Genomic DNA, 25,243 nt, shown 5'->3' with positions numbered 1-25,243 from the left:
CCCCGCCCCTGCTGGCTAACTCTGCCATTTTTGTGAAATCAGACCTCTATATGTGAGTATTACTTGTAGAACTGCAACAGTAGGCTACAGCAAACAAAACGACACGCCCCATTATCGGAGACAGTACATACCGTTTACCAGCGGACCACAAAAGCAAGTGTAGGTGTGGGGAATAATACTCAGTGCTTCAGTGTGAGGGTTTACACTCAGATTTTTACAAAGTTAAACTAGACTGAGGCATCTCTTGTTACACAAATGATACAAATACAAAACACATGTGAGCACTCGCAAAAGTGTCACACACACCGAGCTTTCACAAGCACTCACAGTTACTCAGACTCACTCTGTCACTCTCTCACACGTGTACACACACACACACATACACACACACACACACATACACACACACTCACACACAAACAAACACACACACACAGTAGCTGTGTCATCATATGAAATTAGGTCTACGCTAGTGGTACATTTACATTTACATATTATATTTGTTTATATTCATAAATACGATTATACAGTCGTATTGTAATGTACATGTAGTTTTATCATTACAAATCGCACAAAGGGGGCTCATTCTTCAGCTTTAGGGAGGGAGCGTGTTCATTGGCTCGGTGAGAAGGAGATAAATCTGATTCACTGACAAGAGAGAAGTCAAATGTTCTTGCTGACTTGCAGAGAGAAAGTGGGTGGGAAACTGATGAGCCACACACAAACAATACAATGATCTGCTCCAATGAGTCCTAACAAGAGATCCAGTAAACAAAAAAAGTCTTTTCACGGTAGTGGGGCTGCTAACTGAGGTAACTGTCCTGGAAATATCTGTCAACTTGCTAAGTTTTAAAGACAAGCTGCCTCCTTTCATAAATCCACAGGCACTGTTCACAGGTCAGTTCTTCACAAAGGGAAGATACAGCCCCCTCACAGGTCCTCACTCTAAAAGCTAACACACAGTTAGAACTAAGATGACCGACTTCGCATTAACATGAAACTTGTTGTAACATATCTTAAGCCGGATTCTCGTAGCTGTGTGGTTCTTTTTTTCTATAAATGTAAAATACTGTTTCTCTGTCGTATTTGTCCTTGACCTGATGTTTACCATAAAATGTGATAAAAACATTTATCAAACATTTTGGGAAAATCTGCGCATATCTTCCTTAGTGTGAATTAAATGAGGAGGTTGATACCACTTTCAAAGCTTTATGCTAAATATGAAGCTGCCGCCAGGAGGCAGTTAGCTTAGCTTGCTAAGCACTAAAAGCTAAGCTAGCTAACTTGGCTCTGTCCAAAAGGTTAAAAATCTGCCTACCTACACCTGTAAATCACTAATTATATCTTTCTGTTTCTTCACTCTGTATAAAAAGTTAATTAGCTAGCTGATTTCTGTTGCTTGGAGTCTTGTGCTAACATAAGCTAACAGTTAATATATGTAACATACAGATACTGTATGATGAGTGTTATCAATCTCCTCATCTTACTCTCTAATTTATTATGTAATGTAAAATAGTAGTGGACATTTGTTCCCCTGGATTTTTCAAGCTGATCCACCAGACTACATAGAGGTTGTAATTATAATCCACAAGCTTTCTGACTCTTCAATGTACAGGTAGAATAACACCTTAGTTATCTGCTTTGTGAGCACACGTACACCTACACGTACACACACACACACACACACACACACACACACACACACACACCAAGCTTCCTCTTCAACCTTTGCTCTTTTTCACATTGATTTTAGATCTGAGCTGAGTTCAGTAAAGTTCCTCTCCCTTCACATATTATCAAAGCGCTTCCTCTCTGACATTTAGGGAGGAGGAAGACAAAAAGCGGGGAGAGCAGAACAGTGGGAGAGGAAGAGACGGTTATTTCAGCTTTTCATGGAAGCAGGTTTGGCCTTTCGGAGAAATACCGTTTCTGTCATACAGCATGTAATTATTGTCCTGATTATCCCCACTTCACACTGTAGTTTCTATTGCTATAATTGCTGGTCTTACAGAGGCAAAACCACATTTCATATTATTCTGGATGTTTATCTTTTTCTCGTTCTGCTTCAGACTTCTAATTAGTTCAGTTTTGTTGCCAAAACTCACAATTTTACTTGACACACATACATGAGAGGCAGTTAAAACGTATCCAAAGCATATGCACCTGCAGATAATATAATAACTCATCAGAATTTAGTTAAAAGTCTCATTTAAAACTGAACCCATGCATGAAACAAATACCTCAAACAGTAACAGTCTTTTTAAAGTGAATTAGCTGCAACAGAGAAAGAACTTAATCTAATATTTTCTAACGATGAAACAACTCATAAGTGTGAGTTATTGCACTGTTGGCAAATTATATTTGTGCAAATTAATTAGACAGGTTACATCTTAGATACTGGGCGGGGTTCGGTTGGAAAAAGGTGATTTCATTTATTTCTTTCGACCAATCCAAGATTAGCAATATTTGAATCAGAATGTGACGGCAGTTGCAGGGTCGTTTGCTCATAAAGTTTGATGCTGAACTCGCAAATTTTCTTGGTAAGTAAACAGCTGTTACTGCTAATACTGGCTATGTAGCAATGGCAAAACTGACCAATAGCTAAACTTTAAACTTTTAAGGAAATTGTTTTCCAACCTTGAACATCGATTTCAGATTCTGTAGCCGTTAATATTAAATGTTTTAAAGAAATTCTGAAACCAATTTTTTGGGGGCTTTAAAGCCAATGTGTGTTGAATTTGAACAGACTTACACATTCACACAAGACTGTGCCAGTTTTTACAGCATTTTTCTCCCAAACAAAAACCTCGACTGTGAAGGAAACTATATCCTCATAAGAATTCTACACATGATGGCTTTAAATTTTACAAGCTGCTGTAATTATTTCATGTCATTCTTCTTCCTCTTGCGATCATTAAAATTAAAAACATAATGTAAATTTGTCACATTGTATGTTACCTCAGGCCATCGGCACACTGTAGCTGGCATGCAAATGTAACCTAAAATAAATCCCAATGAGAGCCATGCAGGGAGCATGTTAACCTGCTGGAGGGTCCAGATTACATTATGTAGAGGGTACGGCTTTATTTTAACCTAATTACATGTCCTTTTAATGAAATGAATGTAATCATAAGATATTGATTTTGCTAGCATATGTGGAAAAGCTTTACGTGCAGCCAGAAGTCACTGATTAGCACATCAGTATGCTTCACCATGCTGTGGGAGGCAGCCGTCTGAGACATTCATCACCTGCCTGCCTCATACTTAGAGTGTAAAGTATCTGGACACCATGCTGTAATCTATCGGAGATGCGCTCTTCAAGTGCTATTTGACTGATTGTGGATTGTTGAGGAACTAATGAATGCAACTGCACACACACACAAACACGCAGAGGGGGCAGGTTGATCTGGGAACAAGAATATTTTGCTCGTCACATTTATCCTCACACACATTCTTACTCACACACGGCTAATGGTAATATTCACTTACATAAATCTCCATCAGCATAACATTTGCTTCTCTCTTGTCGCGCTACATGAACCATATGGACCAAACAACAGGCTCTCAGTTGGTTTGATGCCATTCCTTTTTTTCAAGCTTTCCCACGGAGCACAGCATCCGAACACTGGGTGTGTTTCAAAATTGGCATTGTGGGTGCCAGAATTCAGACTGGTACCTGATAATACATTAAAGGAATAGTTTGATTTTTTTTTTTTTTTTGGAAAATATGTTTATTTGGTTCCTAAAACCACTCTATCACCAGTAATACCACTTTAACGTCTGTATGGTGAGTATGAACCTTGAGCCATGAGACGATTAGCTCAGCTCAGCAGAGCCACGGCATGGTTCTGTCAAAAGGTAAACAAAAGAAAAACAAAACTGCAGCTTGTTGTAAATTTCAGTATTTGTACAGGTTAAACCTAAACAAAGGAGACATTACATGTTCATTGGTGAATTTTAGAGGTGCTGGTAGGCAGATTTTTCTTTAACTCACAGAGCCAAGCTGTTTTTTCCCCCTGTTTTCACTCTTTATGCTAAGCTAATCTAACCGTCACCTGACTCCAGCTTCAAAGGAGAGCGATATCAATCTCTTCATCAAACTCTCTGCAAGAAAGTGAATAAGCGCATTTTTCCAAAGTAATAAACTATTCCTTTTTAAACAAATAGGTGTGATTTGGGGAAATGATGGGAAATGGTAATACGTAATCGAATAATACATTCCATGTTAACTTACATCAAATGAAAACAACCTGCTCTGCAATTACTTCTTTTAAGATTAGGATCTTGGAAGGAGTAGCCAATGTACTTTACTTTACAAATAAGAAAGTTGGGTAAAACAAGAAGCATGTAGCCGTCGTAGCTGTAAGACAGCTGACATTTGCACTCAAGTCACCCTGCAGCCTTGTAGTCTCACATGCCAGGCAGCGAGTCTGACAGTGTGAAAGTGTGAGTGACACTTCTACTGACTGTATTTCCTCTGTAAATCCCTACTATATATCTTCTTTTTTTTCTTTTTTTTTTTTTGGCCTATTTCAAAATCAGCTGGCAGGATTTCCACCTTTCACAGATCACCAGACCGAATTTATAAAGAGACCCATCTAGACTGAAGCAGAAGCGCCGCAGTGCTGGAAGAAAAGAATGGCATCAATCAGAGGTCCATTGTGTTCCAAACATGGTTCACTTCTAGTCATCACTACCTCAAAAAAAGCCTCCCTACCTGTCTCCTCCTCCTCCCTTTAACTGTACCTCCCCCCCTTTCATCTCTTGCCTCTCTGTTCTCATATCCTTTTTCCTTCTCTTGTTTCAGTTCAACTCTTTCCCCCGTCCCTCCCCTCCCTCCCTCTGTATCTCCACCCATCCCTCTCTACTTCTGCATGTCACACTGCAGCAGTAGGACGATGGAAGGGTCAGACTTGGCGGCCTCTTTGAACTCTTCCAGGGTGATTTCATCGTTGTGGTCCTTGTCCATCTTGGAGAAGATTTTGTCCACGCGCTGCTGAGGGGTCAGCCCGTCCTCGTTCATACGCATCATGATCACTGTGCCCACCATCTTGTAGATGGCCTGCGGAGGAGGGAAGGGAAAAGAAATGTTCTTAAAAATGTGGAATCAGCGGAGAGGATTTCCTACTAAATAAAACACAAACACACCTCTATGATCTCAAGCATCTCCATGCGCGTGATCTTTCCATCCCCGTCCAGATCGTACATGTTGAAGGCCCAGTTGAGTTTCTGCTCGAAGCTGCCCCTGGAGGTGATGGACAGGGCGCAAATGAACTCTCTGAAGTCGATGGTCCCGTCACCGTTCTTGTCGAATGTCCGAAACGCATGTTGGGCGAACTTGGAGGCGTCACCGTACGGGAAAAACTGAGGTGTGAAAAATGACAAAAAAACAAGGCACACAACATAAGCAGCAATTCTTTCTCTTGAAAAGAAAGTGAAGACATAATATTTGTAGCAGCGTAATGATTTTTTACACTACGCTTGAACGGAGCAATATACATTCCTGTGAAATGCTACGCTGATTGAGCAAAGCTTTTATTCTGAAAGGCACAAACTGACCATTCGGGTGTATTTTCTACTTTTCTTTCTAACTGTAGCTAATATATTTTCTACAACACAGGAAGATAGACTAACCATAGGTACGGTTAGTCTATCTTCCTGTGTTGTACATGTGTCACCACAGTGATTGTGCACTGACCATGTATTGAGTATATTATTATCCTATTTCAGAATATATCATTTGATTAAATATCTGCGTAAACAAGAAATATGTGCTGTGGTTATACTTGTAGTTGTCATTTCAACCACTCATATAAACATTATTTCTTTGTCTCTATGAAGTTTGAAACATTGTCAATAAAGTTAGTACATGTGATGGACAGGGTGCAGGATTCTGTTTTCTTTCTGAGTCAAGACTTTGATCCTTCAGACCTGTCACTCAGACTTTATGGAGTGCCAGAACATTTCTGAAATTTCAACCATTTGAAAATGATAAAAAAAAAATTTCATTTGACTGACAACAACAAAAACGTCTTGTTTTTTGTGAGTCTGTCGATGTGACTGCTTTTAAAAATGACGGTTAAAGACTTCTTGTTCACAGAGTGAAACTACTACTACTATTTGTACAGGAAGAACCTCTTTTACAATATAGAAATACCTCTTCATAAAAGTAAAACTTCATATCATGATGTGATTTGGTTTCATGAGAAACTAAGCATGAGTATTTATGCTTTTATCTCCACCACACTTGATTATTGTAGTGAATTTTATGTGGATCTCAGCAGGGGAAACATGCAAAGACAGTTTTTTTATGTTTTATATCCTGTGTTTCATATACTGTATGTACAGTACAGTGCTAAGAGAAGAAATCACATCCCACCACTCCTCGCTGCCTTTCACTGTCAGAACTGATTGTAAGACTGTTGTTGTCCAGGCCCCTCAACTGAGGATCTTACACATTCATAGTCTGTATCCTCTTCTAAGTCCCTCCTAAAAACTTATTTTTATCTGAAGGTTAAATGATGGTAAATAGTTTTCTTTATAATTTTGTCTTTCAGGTTTTGGATTCATTTACATATTTAAGTTACTATACAAAGTTCTTGACATCATCGTCACTGCAGATTACCAGATACAAGCCACGGTCGTTTTCTGAGAAGTCAAAGAGCCTGAGAGGATATGCGAAACTGATTTAAAAATATCTTTAACCCCTTTGTGCATCCATGAAAAATCAGTCAGCCTCTCTCTGACGCTGCGCCATCTCAGAAAGCTCCAGAATAATCTGAGACGGCAACAGACACGGTGGCAGTATCACAGGCTCTCCCTCCTCTCTTTGCCCCAAACACCGGGCCATTAGTCACAGTAGCCACAGTATCATAAACTTTCTATGTAGCAGCCTAACAATGGTGTGAGTCATTTAAAAGGTTTAAAAGGTTTTTATATAAGTATGGGAAAAAAAACCGAGAGCACAGCTTTTGCTGTAGGCTATGTAAAACCTAATGTTACCCAGCTGTAAAGAAACTTTGTATTACTGTATAATCAATCATATAATAATATGATTTCACTTCCTCTGCTTCATGCCCCCCCTCCTCACCCTCACCTTAACATAGAGCTGCTGAAACTCCTCCAGGTTGAGAATGCCAGACGGACAGTCTTTGAGGAAGCCTTTGTACCACTGCTTGAGCTCTGCCTCGTTGAATTCAGTGTTCTTGGTCAGGTCATCCAGGACCTCCGGAGCCAGCTTGCTGTTGTGTTTCCCCATGATGCTTCACCTCTCTGAGTGGGAGGGAGGGAGAGAGATAGGGTGAACACAGGTGAGGAGGTGCTAGACAAATAACAGCAACAACAGTAAAACTGATTTCACTTAAAAAATGTAAATGTGCACATATTACTCTGATCCATAACAGTAAGATATCTCTCTCTCTATATATATATATATATATATATAAAGGCTAGTAAATGTCTGGAAAGTTATCATTATTTAATAAACACATACGTCTGCATTGAACAAGTGGAGTCATCTGTTAAATGATTGGTGGAAATGGACACTTTTAGAAGTGGTCATACATTGCAGAATAATCGTCCATGCTACAAAAAGGTCTTTCCAGTTCGATAATGACTCATATTATTCTACCTCCATAATCACTTTATGTGAGTAAAGCCCCTGGTAACTTTGCTGGCATTTCGTCCATAAATTGGCCCATTACCCCGGCTCCTAACCACACACATATGAGGACCGCTGCAGCGCCGTCATGACGCCATCGCTGACTCACAGCCCTGTCTGACAGCGCTCGCACTTTGACACCAGGACACAGCTGACGCAGCCGAGCCAGGCAGCCACAAATCCTCCTCTAAATTGCAGAAAGAGTGTGGTGACGGTTTCATGGCTGAAATATCATCCTGTCATGCTTTATGGCGAGTGAGTCATGGAGAAAGGGGCAACAAAACCCTAAGTCACTGTAAACTGCACAAATATTTTGGACTTCCCGTGACAAGTGGGAGGCACCGCAAGAGAGCCGAGAGCTCAGAGGAAGAGCAATAAAGGATATCAATAGGAGCGAGGTCGTTCTCTCATTAAGTTGTTGTGAAAAGGTCGCCTGTGATCTCATCAAGCTGAAACACAAAAATTTACGTTTCTCTCTTCTCAGTTGTTTGAGAGAAAAGAAGGGACACAGCTTGAGCGTTCATGTGTTCGCTGCAGTCCAGTTCAATTCAAACATCTTTGACTTTTCTCTGTAGCTGCCGGAAAATAGCTTCGACTTTTAGCAGGTTTATAATAACACCCGGCGCGTGTCCTCCATGGACGAGCAACTGTTAAGTGGTCCGTTCCCACAGAGGAGTTTGTATTTAAATTGTGCAGTGACACGAATGAACCAAAGCAGAGGTGACTCAGGAGTTTTGAGTGTAGGAAAGCGACTCTACGGTGGCCCAGACAGGTCAACTCAAATGCTTTTCCATTGTTTTGACCCATCTGGGCCAACGTACTACTCCTTTGTGTTGCATCTCACAATATTTCTACATCAGTTTAAAAGAAATGCGTTACTTAAACAAGCACTTGTCTTCGCACAGACACAATTACACTCACGGAAACATGTGCGCACACACAGTTCAGTTTCACAAGGTTAACTGCTGCAGGATGGATGCAGACAGATGCTGAGGGCCAGCGGTGAAGAGGAGGATCATGTTGTGGCACAAACACCTGTAGCGATGTTTTCCCCCCGTGGGAGAGGGTCAGTGTGAAGAGACCACCTCCAAACAGACGAGTTAGATTCATGACACTCTGCCTCAAGCTGCAGACGTGTAGAATAAAAGTTTAACTGCCTCTAAATAATTGACAGTGGCCAGTCAGGTAGCTCTGTAAATAACTGACTGCATCAACAAAGACAACACACCACAAGAGCACCAACTTGTGCCACAGGCAGTGAGTTTATTTTGACACACACACACACACGCACACGCACACACGCAGCACAGTTGCTGTAGTAATGCATCTTGCCTCTGATTGAGGCAGATGAGATTTTATCCTTCTATTAGAGAACCAAATGTAGCAGATAATAGAGTTTCCTGTGGAAGATAGCGAGAGGCGCGACTAGCCAGGCGAGCCGACGCGTTGGAAACTTATCCCATCTGAAAGAATCAAAATAAACACTGCTCACGCCGGCAAGACAGGCGACCCATAGGTCCCCAGGTTGGATGCTGTCTTCCAGTGAGGCGCTCAGGTCTCTGCCAGCTCATCTTAACTGAGGCAGAAATGTGTTGTGGGGGAGTAGCTATTCAGTTGGTGGAGGTTATCTGAAGTTTACCCCCGGCTGTTTCTTTTTCATGGATTAGCAAATAAATCAAATCTCTGTGGAACCAATGAGATCCACTCATGAATACAGATTAACTGGCTTCTGTGCCATTTTCTCTTTTTGGCTGCCTTAAAGAAGGTGATGCTTATGTGAGCGCACGCACACCCATACGATGTATGTGGAGGGTCTGCGTGTATTGCAATAAAGATGAGCTTGATGTGTAAAGAGAAACAGAAATGGATGGAAAAAATAGACTCCTGATGTACCTGTTTACGTAGTCCCGACAATTCAATTCCAGACCTCTGAACCTCTGTACACATCAACAGTTTTTTCAGTGATTTAAAAAGGTCTGCTGCTGCACTCACTGATGGCTGTTTCCTGATACTAGTTGCAAAACAAACTTTTCTTCCCTGAACCAGAAAAACAGCTGCATCCGTTGAAAAAAAAGAAGAAACAAAAACGTTAACGGGCTTTACTGAGATGGACACAGCCGTGCAGGTTAATGTAAGTTAACTTATCGCGGAAATAATTTGCACTAGTCAATATGTTATATTAAGAATGGATCAAATGATAATGTGCGATGGGAAAGGAGTCCCTCATAGAGTTGAGTATTTAGCAGCTAAAAATCCAGATATTTTTTCAGAAAAGTTGGTGGAGACCAAAATTGATCTAAAAGGCGAGTGGATAAATGTGAAACATGTTGCTCTGCGTCTGCTGGAGGTTAAATAGGAGGTACCGTTAAAATGTTCAGCATAACAACTTTAATGGGTGATGATATATGAGTGTTGTGTTTATAGATTGTTACGCTGCCCCCCCCCCCCCCCCCCCAAGTGGCCAAATAATCAATTAATGCAGCTTTAACTTGCCATATTTGTTTAACTGTGGTTGTAAACTAGACTGCTCCTAGCATCCGCTCTGTGTTATGTAACTCTCTAATGACTGGTCGGAGCAAAACAAAACAATAGAACCCCGGCTCCCAAACAGAAATGTGCATGAATGTGATAAGAGTCTGAATAATAAAGTGAAACAAAATGGAAATTTACACTGGTTATCAGGCCATGTTTTTATGTGGATCTCAGGGAGCATTGAATAGAGAAACAGGGATGTTAAGCACGAGCTATCTAATAATATCCATCATGGCTGAACAGATAAAGGAAAGAACGCCACCTACAAAACTCATACTTTACCGACAGAGCTGCATTGTCCAGGCGTCTGGAATCCTCGTATCTTTTGGATAGAGGTTATCAGCATGAAGTCGCAGCTATTTTCGGCTTTAATTCAAAAAATGTCAATTTTAGTATTGGCACCATAAACCCTAAACAGCCTGTGAGAGGATCAAATCCCAGGGGAGGCCCATTTATGCTCTCTAATGACAGTGCATTCAAAGTCCCTCCCTCTGGAGCTAACATGAATAGCTTTATTCCCTAAATGCTGCAATTTCCCGCAAATATACGACCCTCAACGCCTCTCTGCTCATTCCGCCAAAGGGATCAATTGGCCTGGCAACATGCTGTTGCTGTGCCCAATGACGTCTTTGACAATCCGTTCACGTCAACACGGCAGAGGCATGAGAACACAATTGCACACACAGACACACACACAAGAACACACACAAAAACGCTAGCTTCAACCAGGGGACAACCAGGACATATTAGTCCCACCACACACAGGCTGAATCCAACATTCTTCTACACGTAGACAATCACACAGTGACATGAAAATTATAAAGGAGGGGAAAAGACACAGCAAGGAAAGATGAAGAGGCTGTGTTTAGAAAAAAAAGAAAAAGAAAAGAAAAACACGAGAGGGAGGATGACTCAATCTGGATTCACACCTCTGAGGGACGAGGACAAACAGGGAGAGAGAAGGGAAAAGCAATGAAGATGGAAGGGGGGAGGAAGATGGGAGGCGGCAGGCAGATAAGCAGAGCTTGTAGAAAATTGTCTCAACAGGCGTTCAATAGAGAAAGACGTGTATCTTATTGAGTCTGAAGGGGCCTTAACGCATGTTCATTGCAGCTGTCAGACTGATAGTAAACACAAAGTCTAATCTGAGTTGTAAATGCGTGGGAGACTGTGTGTGTGTGTCACTGCATGTGTGTGTGTGTGTGTGTGTGTGTGTGTGTGTTTGCCAGTCCAGCATGATGGTGATTCAGCCAACCGGATAAGCTAGTTATAGTCTACATGTTTGTGAGCCACAGTCGGCAGTAACACACATTTTTTTTGTGTTTGTAAACAGCGATGACATGTCTTGTGGGCGGAGCCTAATTTGTGGCAGAAAGTGACCGTTAGTGGTTTCGGACTTTTGGTCCACACTTGGTCCAAGCCTGGCCCGCATTACTGCCACATCCGGGCAGATTACGGCTGTTGTGCGCCCCAGATGTAGAAGTTGCATCATGCCGTATATGGGCCAGACTCATGCCGTGAATCCGTCAATGGTGGAGGCGACTGAGTGGTTAAATTGTGAGGATACAAGGAATTGGTTGTTGACTCTTTCTCCCGCCTCTCCTCGTTCTTCTTCCTCAATCCGAGGAAGTGACAGACTCTTTTCCAGACTGAGTAGCTCTTTCTTCTTTTTTTTTCTCTGGGAGTTTGTTCTCAGACACTTCAGGTTGTGGTAACAGTTCTTGTTCTAGGTCCTGTAAAACTGTGAGAGAGTCCTCCCTTTGCTCCTTCAGCTCTTCCTTCAGCTGGGCATTTCCTCTCTGTAGGGCCTGACTGACCTTTCGTTCAGCCTTGAGATTGGTGACAAGCTTGAGGTTGTTTTGAGGTCAGTTCCTCCAGTTCTGTCCTACTCACTCCTCGGCCCCTGGATCAGCTCCTGATCCTCGCTTGTCTTTCCAGCTGCAGTCTCCAGGTCTCGCTGGGAAGACACTCTGCCTGTTTGGACAGAGACTCCTTCTCTTTCGTCTCCCGCCTGTTAGAGAGCCTGGTATTTTCACTCCGGAGGGCCTGACTGACCTCTTCCTCAGCTGTGAGCCCTGTGACCAAGTAAAGGTTACTTAAGGTCAGTTCTTCCAGTTCTGCCTTCAGGCCCTCCAATTTCTGATGGAGGGGCCCCTGGATCAGCCCCTGGATAGGCCCTTGATCCCCTCTCACCTTTTCAGCATGAGACTGTTTCTCTTACTTGCTGCTGTGGGTCTTTTTGTGGCTGAAACTGCTCACTCACTTTCCTCTGGAGCTCTGCAATAAAATCCTCTGCCTGTTTTGACGGCCTTGATCTGTTCGGTCTCTGACTGCAGCTTGGTAGAGAGCTCACGGACCTTCTCTTCTGACAGGAGGCATGTTGCTCTGCTTTCTGGAAGGTGAGCCTTCAACACCTCCACCTGGGAGCCTAGAGCCTCTATCTCACCGTCCTCCAGCTGCTCTGCCCATTTTTTGGAGCCAGACGCTGATAAAAATCCGTCTAAAGGCCATTGTTGTCACTATCAACTGTCTTTTATCGTGTCTGTTCAAAGATCTCCATCTCTCAGACTGGTGTGTCACCTGTCGAAAGCCCTGAAATGAAACGTCTCTGTCTGAACAGTGATGATAATTTTCTGATTAATTTCTCCATTAATGTATTGATTGTTTGGTTTGTAAAAAGCCAGACTGATCCCGTCTGTACCTTTCAACTCGCATACACTCCCGAGTGGGGAACGTTTGTGTGTGTGTGTGTGTGTGTGTGTGTGTGTGTTTTTCCTTATGGGGTCAAATAGGCGTCAGTGTGTGTCTGTTTGGGAGTCAGAGGTTACTGAATGAACAGACAATGATGTAGCCGAGATGAGGAAAATTATTTTGAATAGCGCGCTTTATGAACATTGAAAGATTCACATTTTTTCATCAGTTATAAACGGGACTCATACGTTGAGCTGCATGGAGGGAGTGTGTCCTCGAAGACGGGGCGAACGTGTTTGCGTCCACATTTTTTGCAAACTGAATGTCCGACCTTGAGAACAATCCCACGTTTTTGTGTGGCGCCACTTTCCGAGTCTGACAGGCATCTGGTTGCATTTTGTTTCAGTACCGACAATAAGCAAATGTACACGGTGTGACAGCCATCAATTCTCATACCGTGGTATACAGTGAAACCAGTATACTGCCTCAACTCTAATGACATCATCTTGGCCTTCAGGAAACTGGGAATGTGATAGCTATATTTACTTTTTTCTGACATTTTGTCGACCAAAAGATTAATGGCTTAATCGAGGACAACCAGATGAATCAGTGATGAACACTTACATTAGCTGCAGTCCTATTTTTAAAAGATGAATGAATATTTTTTAAATTATTTAATGATAGAAGATGATAGCTGTAGAGCTGGGCAATTAACTGAGAGAGGATCAAAACTGACATTGAGAACCTCTCACAGACTTAGTCTTGCCCATGTTGATTAATTCAGTTGATATTTTCCCTAATGTGTGCGTTGATGAGCTGTCCCCTTAAAAAATAATAACTCATGTTCAGTCACAAGCCTCCGTCCTGTCCAACTAACGTCAGTCCTCGTTCACTCAGCTGGTGATAAGGATGACACAAGCACAAACACTGACCCTCAGGCTCCATCCACAATAATAAGTTTTACGTGCTGGGACACAGTTGTTATTCAATGCTTTTAACTTCCAAAGTCACAATTAGCCAGTTTGCAGGGCATGTGTTGTCAAATTGATGCAAATGTTTTCTGAATTTGCAGTGAGCTCTCAGGGCCACCGTACGTTTTAGTTTGAAAACGGCAATTGATCATGACAAAAACGAGTATGTTACAACCCAAAAATTAAATAACAAATCTGTCGGAGCCAAAGCAGTTCACTGTTAAGGAAATGCAATGTACGAGACTGATTGGCTTGGATTAGTTATCAAATTACTGTATGTTCTGTTGGATCAATTTCTTCAAAAATCTTTGAGGAAAAGTTTTTGAGGCAGCAACAAAAAGACACCCACCCCCTTGATCACTTGCACCATGTAAGATTTCAAGAGTGAGTTCAAAAAAACTAAAGTTGTTGCCAGAATTATACCTATCAACTTTAAAAACATTTTTTCTTTCTGGTCACTCGCAGCACGAGGGTACACGAGGAAGAAAAGAAGGTTAGAAAGCAGCGGGCTTACCCTGTCATTATTATGAGGCTCAGGCACTCGGGCTGTAACTGACTGGAGCCCAGAGGGGAAAATGTGTTGGTGTCCCCGTGACTGAAAATGATTAGCTGGCAAAAGCTGTAATTGAGTTGGAAAGAGAGCAAAAATAAGAAACTAGGCCTCCCATACAGTAGTAATTTCCTGTGCGTGTGTGTGTGTGGTGTGTGTGTGTGTGTTGTCTGTTGTGTGTTTGCAATGGCAATAACCTTTGTGAGAGTGGAAATGTACAATGGACTGTCACAGCAATGGGGGAACAATCAATAGGATACCAGTCCAATGCCAGCCCTCACCGTGAACTACATTGTGGAGTGTGTGTGTGTGTGTGTGTGTGTGTGTGTGTGTGTGTGTGTGTGTGTGTGTGTTCCAGAGTGAAAGAATAGGAATACAGGAAGATGCCGAAATCTGATGAGAAGTGTGCAGCCTGCTTATTGACATGTGGCCGATAAACCGCTCTCTGAATGGTCTTCGTGGCAGCTCGCCGAAACCATCAAAAGCGAAATAGAACAATAAGTCGTCTTGACAACAGTTGCCCAGTTAACCGCCAAACAGCCGTCCGGCAGAGGATTAGGGTTTTGGCCAATCATTACAGTCGCTCTGCCAACTGGCCCTGGCCAATTGACTTGCTGATATGTGGGTTTGACGAGGGGGCTTAATTGAAAATCTAAAAACTGGGCAGTGTCTTCTTCGTCCCACATGATGCTCTGTGTTTGATTAGACACGATCTGACCAGTGGGCAGTGGTTGCCAGTTAGAAACCTGCAGTCTGATTCAGTACGCCAGAAGCAGGACTGATATTGCAATGAACATCATTTTGATCACTTTACATGTAATTCTACATACATTTCCCACAGAGCTGCAAACTACTGGGAGCTATTTCTGGCACCCAGAAGTAAAAGATCTATTTATTTTCCCTATAGAAAAATGTCACATGACTCACAGCTGGATCTACTTCTTCAGCTTGTAAGGGCATGACACTGTCCTGGTTTTATCAACAGTGCAAAAAAAACAAACATATATATTGCAATTATTTTGGCAGATATCGCAATATGAGTCACAATTCCAGCTGGAATAGTCATTTGTACTCTCATTTATGTTCTGACACATTTTACCATCATCAAACAAATTACGCACTTGGCCCTATTGCGATTTCAATAATATTTTAGATTAATTGTTCAATCTTATTAAAAAATAATTGGTTCTTTAGTAAAAAAGTGAACTTGTGTGCTTAAAAATGTAACTTGTCACAACTACAACTCCCAAGGTACATCATGGTAAGAAACATCCAATCACAGATTTTAAAGTTCTGTTACATGTGACAGTAACAGCATTTGAAGATTATGCTAATTAAAGAGATGATTTCTTCAGTCATTTCATTTTTGGATTCTCTGTCAATTTTAAATTTATTCTGCAACGATGACGCTGTGTTTGTTCTCAAGTGCGACAGCAATATAGCATTGTATTTAAAGCAGTGTCTTCAAGTCTTAAATAGAAGAAATTATGCGGGACAGTGTTGCACAGGTCTTGCATAGTCACCCAGCATGAAATAAAATGAATCGATATTCATTTTAATGATCAGTGAGCACAAAACACTCGACAAGACCTGTTACTTGACTTGGGCTCACGTCATATGACCCACTCACCCCCAAAAGACAAATCAATGAGCAGTGCTGCTTTAAGGCAATATTGGATTTACAGGATTTTGCATCTGTATTATTATATGTATTATTTCAACCAAAAACTTATTCTACTTTATCTATAAGGAAATTTTCATTGAATTTACATTGTACAATATACATATATTACAATTTATTCTGATATGACAATATAAAACTATGTATCATGCATAAACTTTATCCTTATTGCCCGCTCATATTTTCCATAATGTAATACAGATTATATTGACTGTCTAGCCATAAGTAATAGTGGGAGGAGAAGGAGGAGATCTAATCTAGTGGTTGCAATAGAAGTTAAATAAAAAGATTTTAAAAAATAAAATCCAGAAATGTCTGTATGCGAATTATGTAACAGTGACATAAACAGTGAAAGTCTTATTAATATAAAGTGAATATAATATGTATGAATATGTAAGTTCTGAGATGTGTTGGAGCTGAGATGTTGAGGTATGATCTAAATATCATTTTAATCTACATACGTCTCTGTGGTGACTGGAGCAGGAAGGATGCATCACTATAGAAACGCGGCTCACCTCAGTGCAGTTCAAACTCTAATTTAAGACCAGGCAGCATGTCGAGCCTGGGGAGGAACACGGGGGACAAAACGGCTGCATGCGTGTGCCATTATGAGTCAGTCTCCCTGCTAACCTTTGTCTCCCATATCTCCAAAACACCACTTATACACCTCGATATTTTATTTAATGCCATCATTTTTACATGTACACTCAAGTCTGGGTGACTCACGTCTGAGTGCTGCAATAATTGTTGACTATTGTTTCTATATGCACCCTATCAAACCTGCACAGCCTTTTAAATGTGGCTAATAATATTCCAGGCAGCACCTATAAAATCACACAGACACAATCACACAGACCCAAACACACACACAAACAGACGCTCATATGCACAAAAAACACATTTTCCTATATTACGTAAGGCCTGGTGGAGAGCTGTTTGGTTGTAAGGCTCAGGTGTTTCAGCATCAGACAAAAACAGTCTCTGGAACAAATATGCCCATTTCCCGTAAGCACACACTCACACAGAGACACACACACACACACACACACACACACACACACACACACACGGTAGTGTGTTTATTGTGTAGTATGTTGACAGTAGTGTAGGAGAACAGGGGAAACGGAGCATGAGACAAATGCCTGCAGCACTTACCCCTGCTCCTGTACTGAAAGGTATCCTCTCATCACTGTCCTTTGTTAACATGAACATTTAATGTGTTCTGAAACAAAGACCTGGTGGAGGGCGGCAAAGCAACGTCGCACAACCGGCACAATCATGTCAGAACATTGTGTTTAAAGTTGCTCTGTGTCATTTTAAGTTAAATTAACACCTCTAATTCAGCTAGTGCCATATGTGTATCTGTGTAGCACTGAAACACATAGAAAACACACATCATACTGTACATGCAAAGGCTATGGTTTGATGTAGCTGATAATTTGTTAGAAAGCATTGCAATATATATATATATATATACTCATCGTTATTTTTAGATTTGAAAGCTTGTGTATTTAGTTAGTGTCTCCGGCCTTGAGATGGACTGTTTTCCTCATTTTGGCAGCGTTTCTGTTTGTCCTGGCACTGACATGGAGAAAAATTGGCCCTGACTTTTTCTTTTACTTCCACTAATCCTCTGGTAAGAATTTGGTAATTCCCAGCACTTAAGCACTCTCAGCACTTAATACAGAAATGTGACACAATTTCACATGTTAAAACAGCTGCAGCTGATCAAGGCTGGTCTTATGTAACATATGTCAACCAGACATCTATTAGCTTACTATGCACAGGAGATGTGTGATGGATTAGGTCATGATCAATAGTATCCATGTCAAATGCAGTAAAAAGGTAATGGGGGCTGTGGGGGAATCTGGAAGAACCTGCTTTCTCAAAATTAAAATGTGAGGATGAACAACCAAAATCACACATATTTAACCCTAATATATAAAACTAATATACTGATGAGTCTGAAAACACAGAGCTGGTCTCCAAACATGTCTGCAGGATGTTTAAATAGGTGGCTGTTTGCTAATGATGATAATAATAAGTATATCTGTTAAATACTGTGATTTGTTTTGCTGTCTTATTGCGTTCTATAACTCAACATTTGCCTAATGCAGTCTCTTTACCCGCCTTCTTTGTGTGCCTGTCATTTGGGGTGCAGGCCAGTACTAGCGGATGCGTCCAGTACTGAATTTCTTTTCCAGTCCAACCATGCAGTCTCCACCATTGGAAAGCCTCACCTATGTTCCTGCGGCTCTTCACCGTTGTCTGATTATAGCACTTCTTTTTCAGTTTTGTTCTTCTGGCCTCCTCCTCTTTGGCCTCAGCCATCTTTCCTTCTTGATAATGTGTTTATGTCGTGGAGTACACACCCCTGCCAAACCGCCGGTAGACATTGCTTCCATGCCCTTGCCTTAATGTTGCCGCTGATCTCTCGTCTACAGTCCCAATCAATCCCATTCAAAACTCCACACAGTCCGGTCGCAACAGAAAGGTAGACCACTCCTTCCCCTGGTTAAATTGGCGCTATCCCCTCTTCTTCTTCTCTCCCTTACAAATGCCACCATTTGCTGATTGGCTGGAATAGTGTTGTGTTGCTCAGTCCGAGCCACTTTGTTTATTTCCCATCAACAGAGCCAGGGCTGTGTGGGAACACCGAATTCTTTTATTCTGCACACACACTGAACGGACAACTGGGTGACCGTGAGAAGATACTCACTGAATTTCACTTCAAAAAGTGTATTGAATTAGAATTACTTACTCAACCTTTAAGGCCACCAAAAAAAAACCCCACCACAGCAGGCATAACAAATGTCCCAGCATGCATCGGGCCAAAGGCAGGGTATACCGTGACAGATTGTCAGTCTGTCACCTCACCAGGTTGACACATAACGATATAGAAAGACCAACGCGTTCACACTTATATTCACACCTATGGACCATTTTAGAGTCTAGACTCACCTCACCTGCATTTTTTTTTATTAAACTGTGGGAGGAAACACACATTCTCACCCACGACTGTCTAGCTGTAAGACGACAGTGCTAACCACTGAACACACAGCCCTTTTTCTACATCCTTTATTCATATTTCCCTACAGTTTCTGGTGTGTGTTACATTTCCATTGTAATGTATTGTATCTGTCAATCCACTGGAAAACACCCTGTCAATGATGTCCATTGATAAATGTGGGTGTTCATTAGTTATCTTACAATTATGCCAAACTCCTTCACTCAACATGCCTTTGTTGTTGCTCAACCATTATTAGCCGGAACTCTGAGGAGCTGGTAGTGTATGTTGGAAACACACACACACACACACACACACACACACACACACACACACACACACACAAACATTTCCATATTCCAACATAAATCTCCTTGGGTAACAAAGCATGTGACATTAATGGCTGAATCAATCAGTCAAGAGACACACATGCAGCAGCACAAATACATGCACGCACGCACACACACACATGCAAGCACACGCACATAATGATGCAGTGATGCGTGAGACAGATGCATAGTACACCTGGCGACAGGCTTTCGACAAAAAGTAAGCGATACAAAGGCAGAGAAAAAAGAGATGCACAAAAGTGTGGGGTGGTTGTGAGTGTCATTCATCCACTGCTGTCAGGAAAAAGACGAGACAGGAAAAACAAACAACACACACACACATATACACAGACACAGACAGGAAATTGTAGTGCAACATGTTGCTCCGAGCTGATATTATTGTACTCCACAGATTGTAGATCAATAGGTCTTTCCAGAGTAGAGGAAGTGGTTATAATCATCCAGTGATATGTCATTCAGCTGTTATGTGTAAATGAGCTTCTCTCTACCTCCTATTGTAAATAACAGGGGGTTAGCGTATGTGTATGTCTACGTTTAACGTCACTGCAAAGACCAAGTATTCAGTCTAGCCAAACAATATACCAGTGAGTAGCAGCATTGTAAACCCTGGAAAGGTTTATTTAGAATATACAGTAACAGTGTAATGTTTAAAAATGCCATAGAGGAGAAGAGAGCAATGGGAGCTTGTGTTAATTTAAAGTCTTAAAGTATAGGTCAATAAGAAAACACAAACACACAACACACAAAATATATCAGTGAAAGTTCTGTCCTCTTTATTTGGATTATCACTCAACAGAGTGTACTTGAGAGTTTTAGCATGGAGCACTGGAGCTAACGATCAGGCGTGATTTTGCAGCAACAGTTGGACGCACAATCCATGGAGTATAGCAGCGAGTGGAAAAACATCCGAAAGGAGCATTAAAGCAGACTTTCAGAATAAAATCCTGCACAAGTAATCATGCGATCACTTAAATTGGTGATGGATTGCGATTCCACCCAGAAATATTGTCATATGATCTTTTGGCCGGATCGCCCACCTGTAGCTTGCTGTAAAGTCAACCTCAACTATATATACGGTATGTGAACAATCCTGCAGTTTATATGCTGAAAACAATGACTGGTTGAGCATGTCAAGGTATATTATATTAGATATCAATAACATAATTTATAATAATATGCTGGTTTTAGTGAATATGTTGGAGGAGAAGGTCGTATGGACGAGATGTAAATTGTGCCACTGTAATATCACCCTTGTGGGATGCTCAGCACCACTTGAGACAGCCTGACTCTTGAGAACTCTACACAGTCTGTGGATAGTGTAAAAGTGGGTTTCAGTAGAAGTAAAGCAACTATTTTTCTGGCGTAATAAAAGCCAAGACTACAAGCAATCACTCTGCTACAGCACCTTTTGTGTGTCTGTATTAATATACTCCATCACTTTAAGTCAATATGCACTTAGTTTAAAAAACTACAGAGCTTAAAATGTGTACCCTTCAGCTCTGATACCCATCATGCACTAAAGACCTGCTCCTGTTCAGTTAAAGGCCGGCAGCCAAAGGGCTACAGAGCCAAACTGAGCTGTCACTGCCACCAGCTGTCTGTCATGGATGTGCCCATCATGGGTGAGTGTGTATGTGTGTTTGCATTTGTTTGTGTCTTTCCATTTTCACGGAGCCCTGCTTTGATGGCTTTGTCCTGTAAATGAACACTACATCACATATAGACCCAGCAAAGAATACAAATGCACAGACACACACACACACACACGGCCAGTCATTATGATGCAATAACTCATCTGATATGACCCTTTGATGCACAGCCGCATGAAGGCCACCGGTAATGTGAACAAGCTCACACACTGCACACATTGGAAGCTGGTGCTATTGATTGTGCAGATCCTGGTGTCATCCACAGAGGAGTGGAATATGGTGACAAAACTAAACCACTAGTTCAGTCATCGGCTTTCTCTTCACTCACACAGGAGATGACTCTGAAGGCAAAACAGTTGAGACCTGCAACTCTAAGCTTCTTTTGCAAACACGAAAAGAAACTCTTGACGTAAACGCACTTGTTTGTAAAACACAAAGCAATTCAGAGGACAATCGGACCCCAAAGCTGCAAGTAAACATACATATGATTCATTTTACATCCATATATTATGCTTATTTATGCCCTGCATGTGAAAGACACAGCCAGAGTCCAGTTTCAGCGGTGCGACACACAGGTCGCCTTATTTTGTTCAACCATTAATTGCTCCCAGAGCATGAAGGACAATCTCTGACTTCCCTGCATTTTCTCATCTGTGGAGACTCTAACAGTTTATTCATCCATCCAACATAGGCTTTATGAAGCATTCAATAAAAATAACCCTCAAATTTTGACACACGCCAGCACAATATAAGCATGGTAATGTTTTTTCTGCCTCAGTCTCAGCAAAGTGTCTCTTTTCTTTTCCACATGGAACAATGGTCCCAGGTTCAATTGCCTCTACAGCCCTGAGTGCCCTTGAGCAAGACACAGGAGGCACAAACTGCTCAACAAGACAGTTCAGTATAATTAAAGCCTTGTTTAACTCCTTTATAGCGCTAGATAAGTGTAACACTGACAGGCTTAAGGGTTCTGTCCCCCCCCCCCCCCTCATGGTGCAGCACCTTGGATATTAGCCCAGCAAAACAATGTCCATGACTTCCTCTCTCATCACTCATTGCTTTTGCTAGTAAGCCAGTAAAGGGCATATTTGGACACATTTTTACCAGCACCTGCACACATTAACATAACGACGAGAGACCGTTTACAAATAAAAAAAACAAAAATGTCCTCCACTTACCTTGTAATGTTTGGAAGAAAACAAACGCTCCTTTTCAGCTATGAATCAAAAGCGTCTTCTTTGCTTTTCCCAGTTATTCGCAGGTTATTATTGTTGCTCCAAAATAGTCCCTCCCTCATGTAAAATAACCTTCGTGTTAACTCACCTCTCTCTGGAAGAAGATGAATGAACCGCTGCGTCTCCCTTGCCAACACATTTGCATGAAGGTCGCCTCCCCCGCGCGCCGATTAGCCAGGGCACCGTTTAAAGGTGGATCCTTCTCATCTGATTCGACGGAGCGGCTTGTCAATAAAAAAAAATAATAAATTAAAAAAAGTAAAAAAAAATAAAAGAGCTCTGCGCGCGCACGCAGGCGCGCCTGTGCCCTCGCGTCCTCTCTCTGGCGCGCGCGCGAGAGAGAGAGATAAAGAGGGGGGAGAGAGGGAGTGGGGGTGTCAGTAAAGCTAAAGAGGAAAAACAAACAAGAGCAGACAAAACGGGAAAATACACATGATAATTGTATAAGAGGAACTTCTCCCAGGGGAAGTTACCTCTCCCTCTTCAGCCTTTGTGACAGTTGGAGACCTGAGTTCACGCTTTGGCTCATGTGCTTTGATGTGGTTTCCATTTACATGACAGATATTGCCAGGAAATGGTCTTTATAAGCTCACAGGGATACAAACAAACAACTGATCAGCCAATACAGTATTACAATCAATGAAAAATCATTTTAGACAAGAGCTCTGAATTAACCTGCTAAGTGACCGTGGGCAAAAATGACCCGCTGGGCCCCGTTAACGCCCTGATCCTTTCTGCACATTCCACATTAATTAAGGAATAATAACAGTGTTTTGGGGGTGCAATGTTAAATCAGTGCTCTTTTGAAACATGTCTGGAGGGGACCCTTATTATGTCTGCGATCCTGTCGCCCCAAAGCAATGTTAGTGAAGGACAATTCAGCTAGATTACGTTCACTGACAACATATTTATAATTCTTGTTTGTACAGTGTTTGTGCAGGGCAACTACAAAATGCTTAAAGGTAAGGTAAGACTGTAGTAAAATAGGACAGACAAACTGCTTAATATGTAATGGAAAGATCATGGTTATCAGATTAACTGCAGGTTACCTGTATATGCCACCTCACTACATACAGGAACACTTCTTCCTGCGCTAGCACTGAACATTGGCACTGGACACAAACTGTAAACTGCAGAACTGCAGAATCGTCCAATGTGAATGTGATTCCTATAATACTGGGCTGATACTCAGTTGCTTTTTTATTCAGTGATAACATCCTGCATGGTTATATAATGGTTTCAACTGCAGAGTGTGTATTGATTTCTTTTATGCTGACGTGGATTTACTTCAGCTATGATGTAATGTGTACAGTTATTCTTAGATGGTTATACTGATGAATGGTGTGTGTCTGGGTCTATGAGAAAGGGTCCAGTGGGGGAAGCATGTATATCGATGATTTTATTTTGGCATTTTGTCACCATTTATGTGGTTTCAATCTGCAGTTTGTACTGATAAACAACGCTTAGATAAAGACATTTTTATTATCGTTCTTATTTTAAGATTTAAAGTCAAGTAACTGATTAAAACACACATGTTCACACTTTAATCAGACAGGAAAACAGCAAATCCTGTTATGTGATGCTGTGACTGTGCAGCAGTCAGAAACACAGATACATATGTTAGTGTGTAACCTCACTGTGTGGCCGATATGGAAATGTTGCAGGGGTAAATACATATTAGAAAAAGAGATTATAACAGAAAGGAGGGAAAACGTTTCACAGTGTGATTAGTCAAGGTCAGCTGGGGCCTCTCGATGGGAGTGACATAACCTTTAGCACAAGGTAAACGTCCATCACCCTGCAGGACCACTGCAACACACACTTATTGTACTCTATGGTGTGTTTGTGTGTGTGTGTGTGCTTGTGCTTGTGTGTGTCCTTCAATCCAAGGTAAGCATCACTCACTCTGAAAGAGACTCCGATAACCGGATAAAACGACCAGTTTCAGCATGGATGTATGAAATTATACAGCAATATGGAAGGTTGGTAGGTTGAAGGAGGAAACAGTGAGCAGGACTTATGTAATCATTTTAAAGGGACAGTTAGATGTTCCAGGAGATACACCTTGTCATTTTCTTGCTGAGTTAGATGAAAAGATTGAAACCACACTCACGCGTGCTAAGCATTAGCTTAGCTTTGGCTCAAATACTGCAAAGAGCGGGAAAGAGCTAGCCTGGCTCTGTCCAAAGCTTAGTTGTTTGCTTAATCTATACAAAAAATGAGCCAGTGTAAAAACCACAGTTGTGTGCTTTTGTGCGACTACTTCTTTTATTACCTTTGGACAGAGCCAAGGTAACTGTTTCCTCCCTCGTTCCAGTTTTTGAGCTAAGCTAAGCCAATGCTAGCCAGCTGCTCTAACTGGCTGCTGTACAGGTAGCTTAACATTTATCCCTATTAACATGACAGTGATATCAATCTTATCATCTAACTCTCACATAACAACAAATCAGCCTGTTTCACAAAATGTCCAACTACTCCTTTACGTATTATAGCAAAATCTCCTTCCTCCAATTTGTCTTTCTGCCTTCCCTTCCTCCTCTCCTCCTTTCTAATTTAAATATGTATTATTGAAACCACATTAATTGATATAAAATGAATCTCTTGGCCTCTAATTGAAATATGCTTTATTGAAAATGGCATGAATTTAGTATGAGCCTCTCTCCCTTTTACTTCTGTGAATATTCATGGGTGTGTGTGTGTGTGTGTGTGTGTGTGTGTACATCGGCAACACAGGGTTGCCACGGGAGACAACCCATCGAGCCTGTCCTCGTCCTCTCATCCCTCTTCTCTCTTTCATCTCTGCTGTCCTTTGTCACCATCCTACCATTAATCTCCTCACTTTGACACTGTTCAGTGTTGTACTTTTCTTAAGTTCTCTTTTACCTACTTATTATTGACATTGCAATTTTTTCATACA

The 25,243-nt window shown here is 41.5% G+C and overlaps 1 protein-coding gene across 1 annotated transcript; it reads right to left on the bottom strand.

Moving 5' to 3' along the window:
• Window positions 1–4,847: 4,847 nt before the first annotated feature.
• Window positions 4,848–22,527, bottom strand: LOC111671487 (hippocalcin-like protein 4). Its single transcript, XM_023428588.2, has 4 exons — window positions 22,270–22,527; window positions 7,097–7,272; window positions 5,149–5,364; window positions 4,848–5,062 (listed from the first exon to the last, which is right to left on the bottom strand). The coding sequence occupies exons 2-4, from the start codon at window positions 7,256–7,258 to the stop codon at window positions 4,865–4,867; spliced, it is 576 nt and encodes a 191-aa protein (XP_023284356.1). The 5' UTR covers window positions 7,259–7,272; window positions 22,270–22,527; the 3' UTR covers window positions 4,848–4,864.
• Window positions 22,528–25,243: the final 2,716 nt, after the last annotated feature.

The sequence above is a fragment of the Seriola lalandi genome, unplaced genomic scaffold (assembly GCF_002814215.2).
Source record: "Seriola lalandi dorsalis isolate HSWRI2012SDOR001 ecotype SW California unplaced genomic scaffold, Sedor1 jcf7180002054879, whole genome shotgun sequence".
NCBI lineage: Eukaryota > Metazoa > Chordata > Actinopteri > Carangiformes > Carangidae > Seriola > Seriola lalandi.
This window is presented reverse-complemented; position numbering and strand designations above follow the sequence as displayed.

Excerpts from the sequence above, each read along its gene's own strand:
- LOC111671487 (XM_023428588.2), bottom strand. The coding sequence starts at position 7,258 with ATGGGGAAACACAACAGCAAGCTGGCTCCGGAGGTCCTGGATGACCTG. Across the intron at positions 5,365-7,096 it reads TTCAGCAGCTCTATGTTAAG|TTTTTCCCGTACGGTGACGC; the intron begins GTGAGGGTGAGG and ends TTCACACCTCAG. Across the intron at positions 5,063-5,148 it reads AGATGCTTGAGATCATAGAG|GCCATCTACAAGATGGTGGG; the intron begins GTGTGTTTGTGT and ends CCTCCTCCGCAG.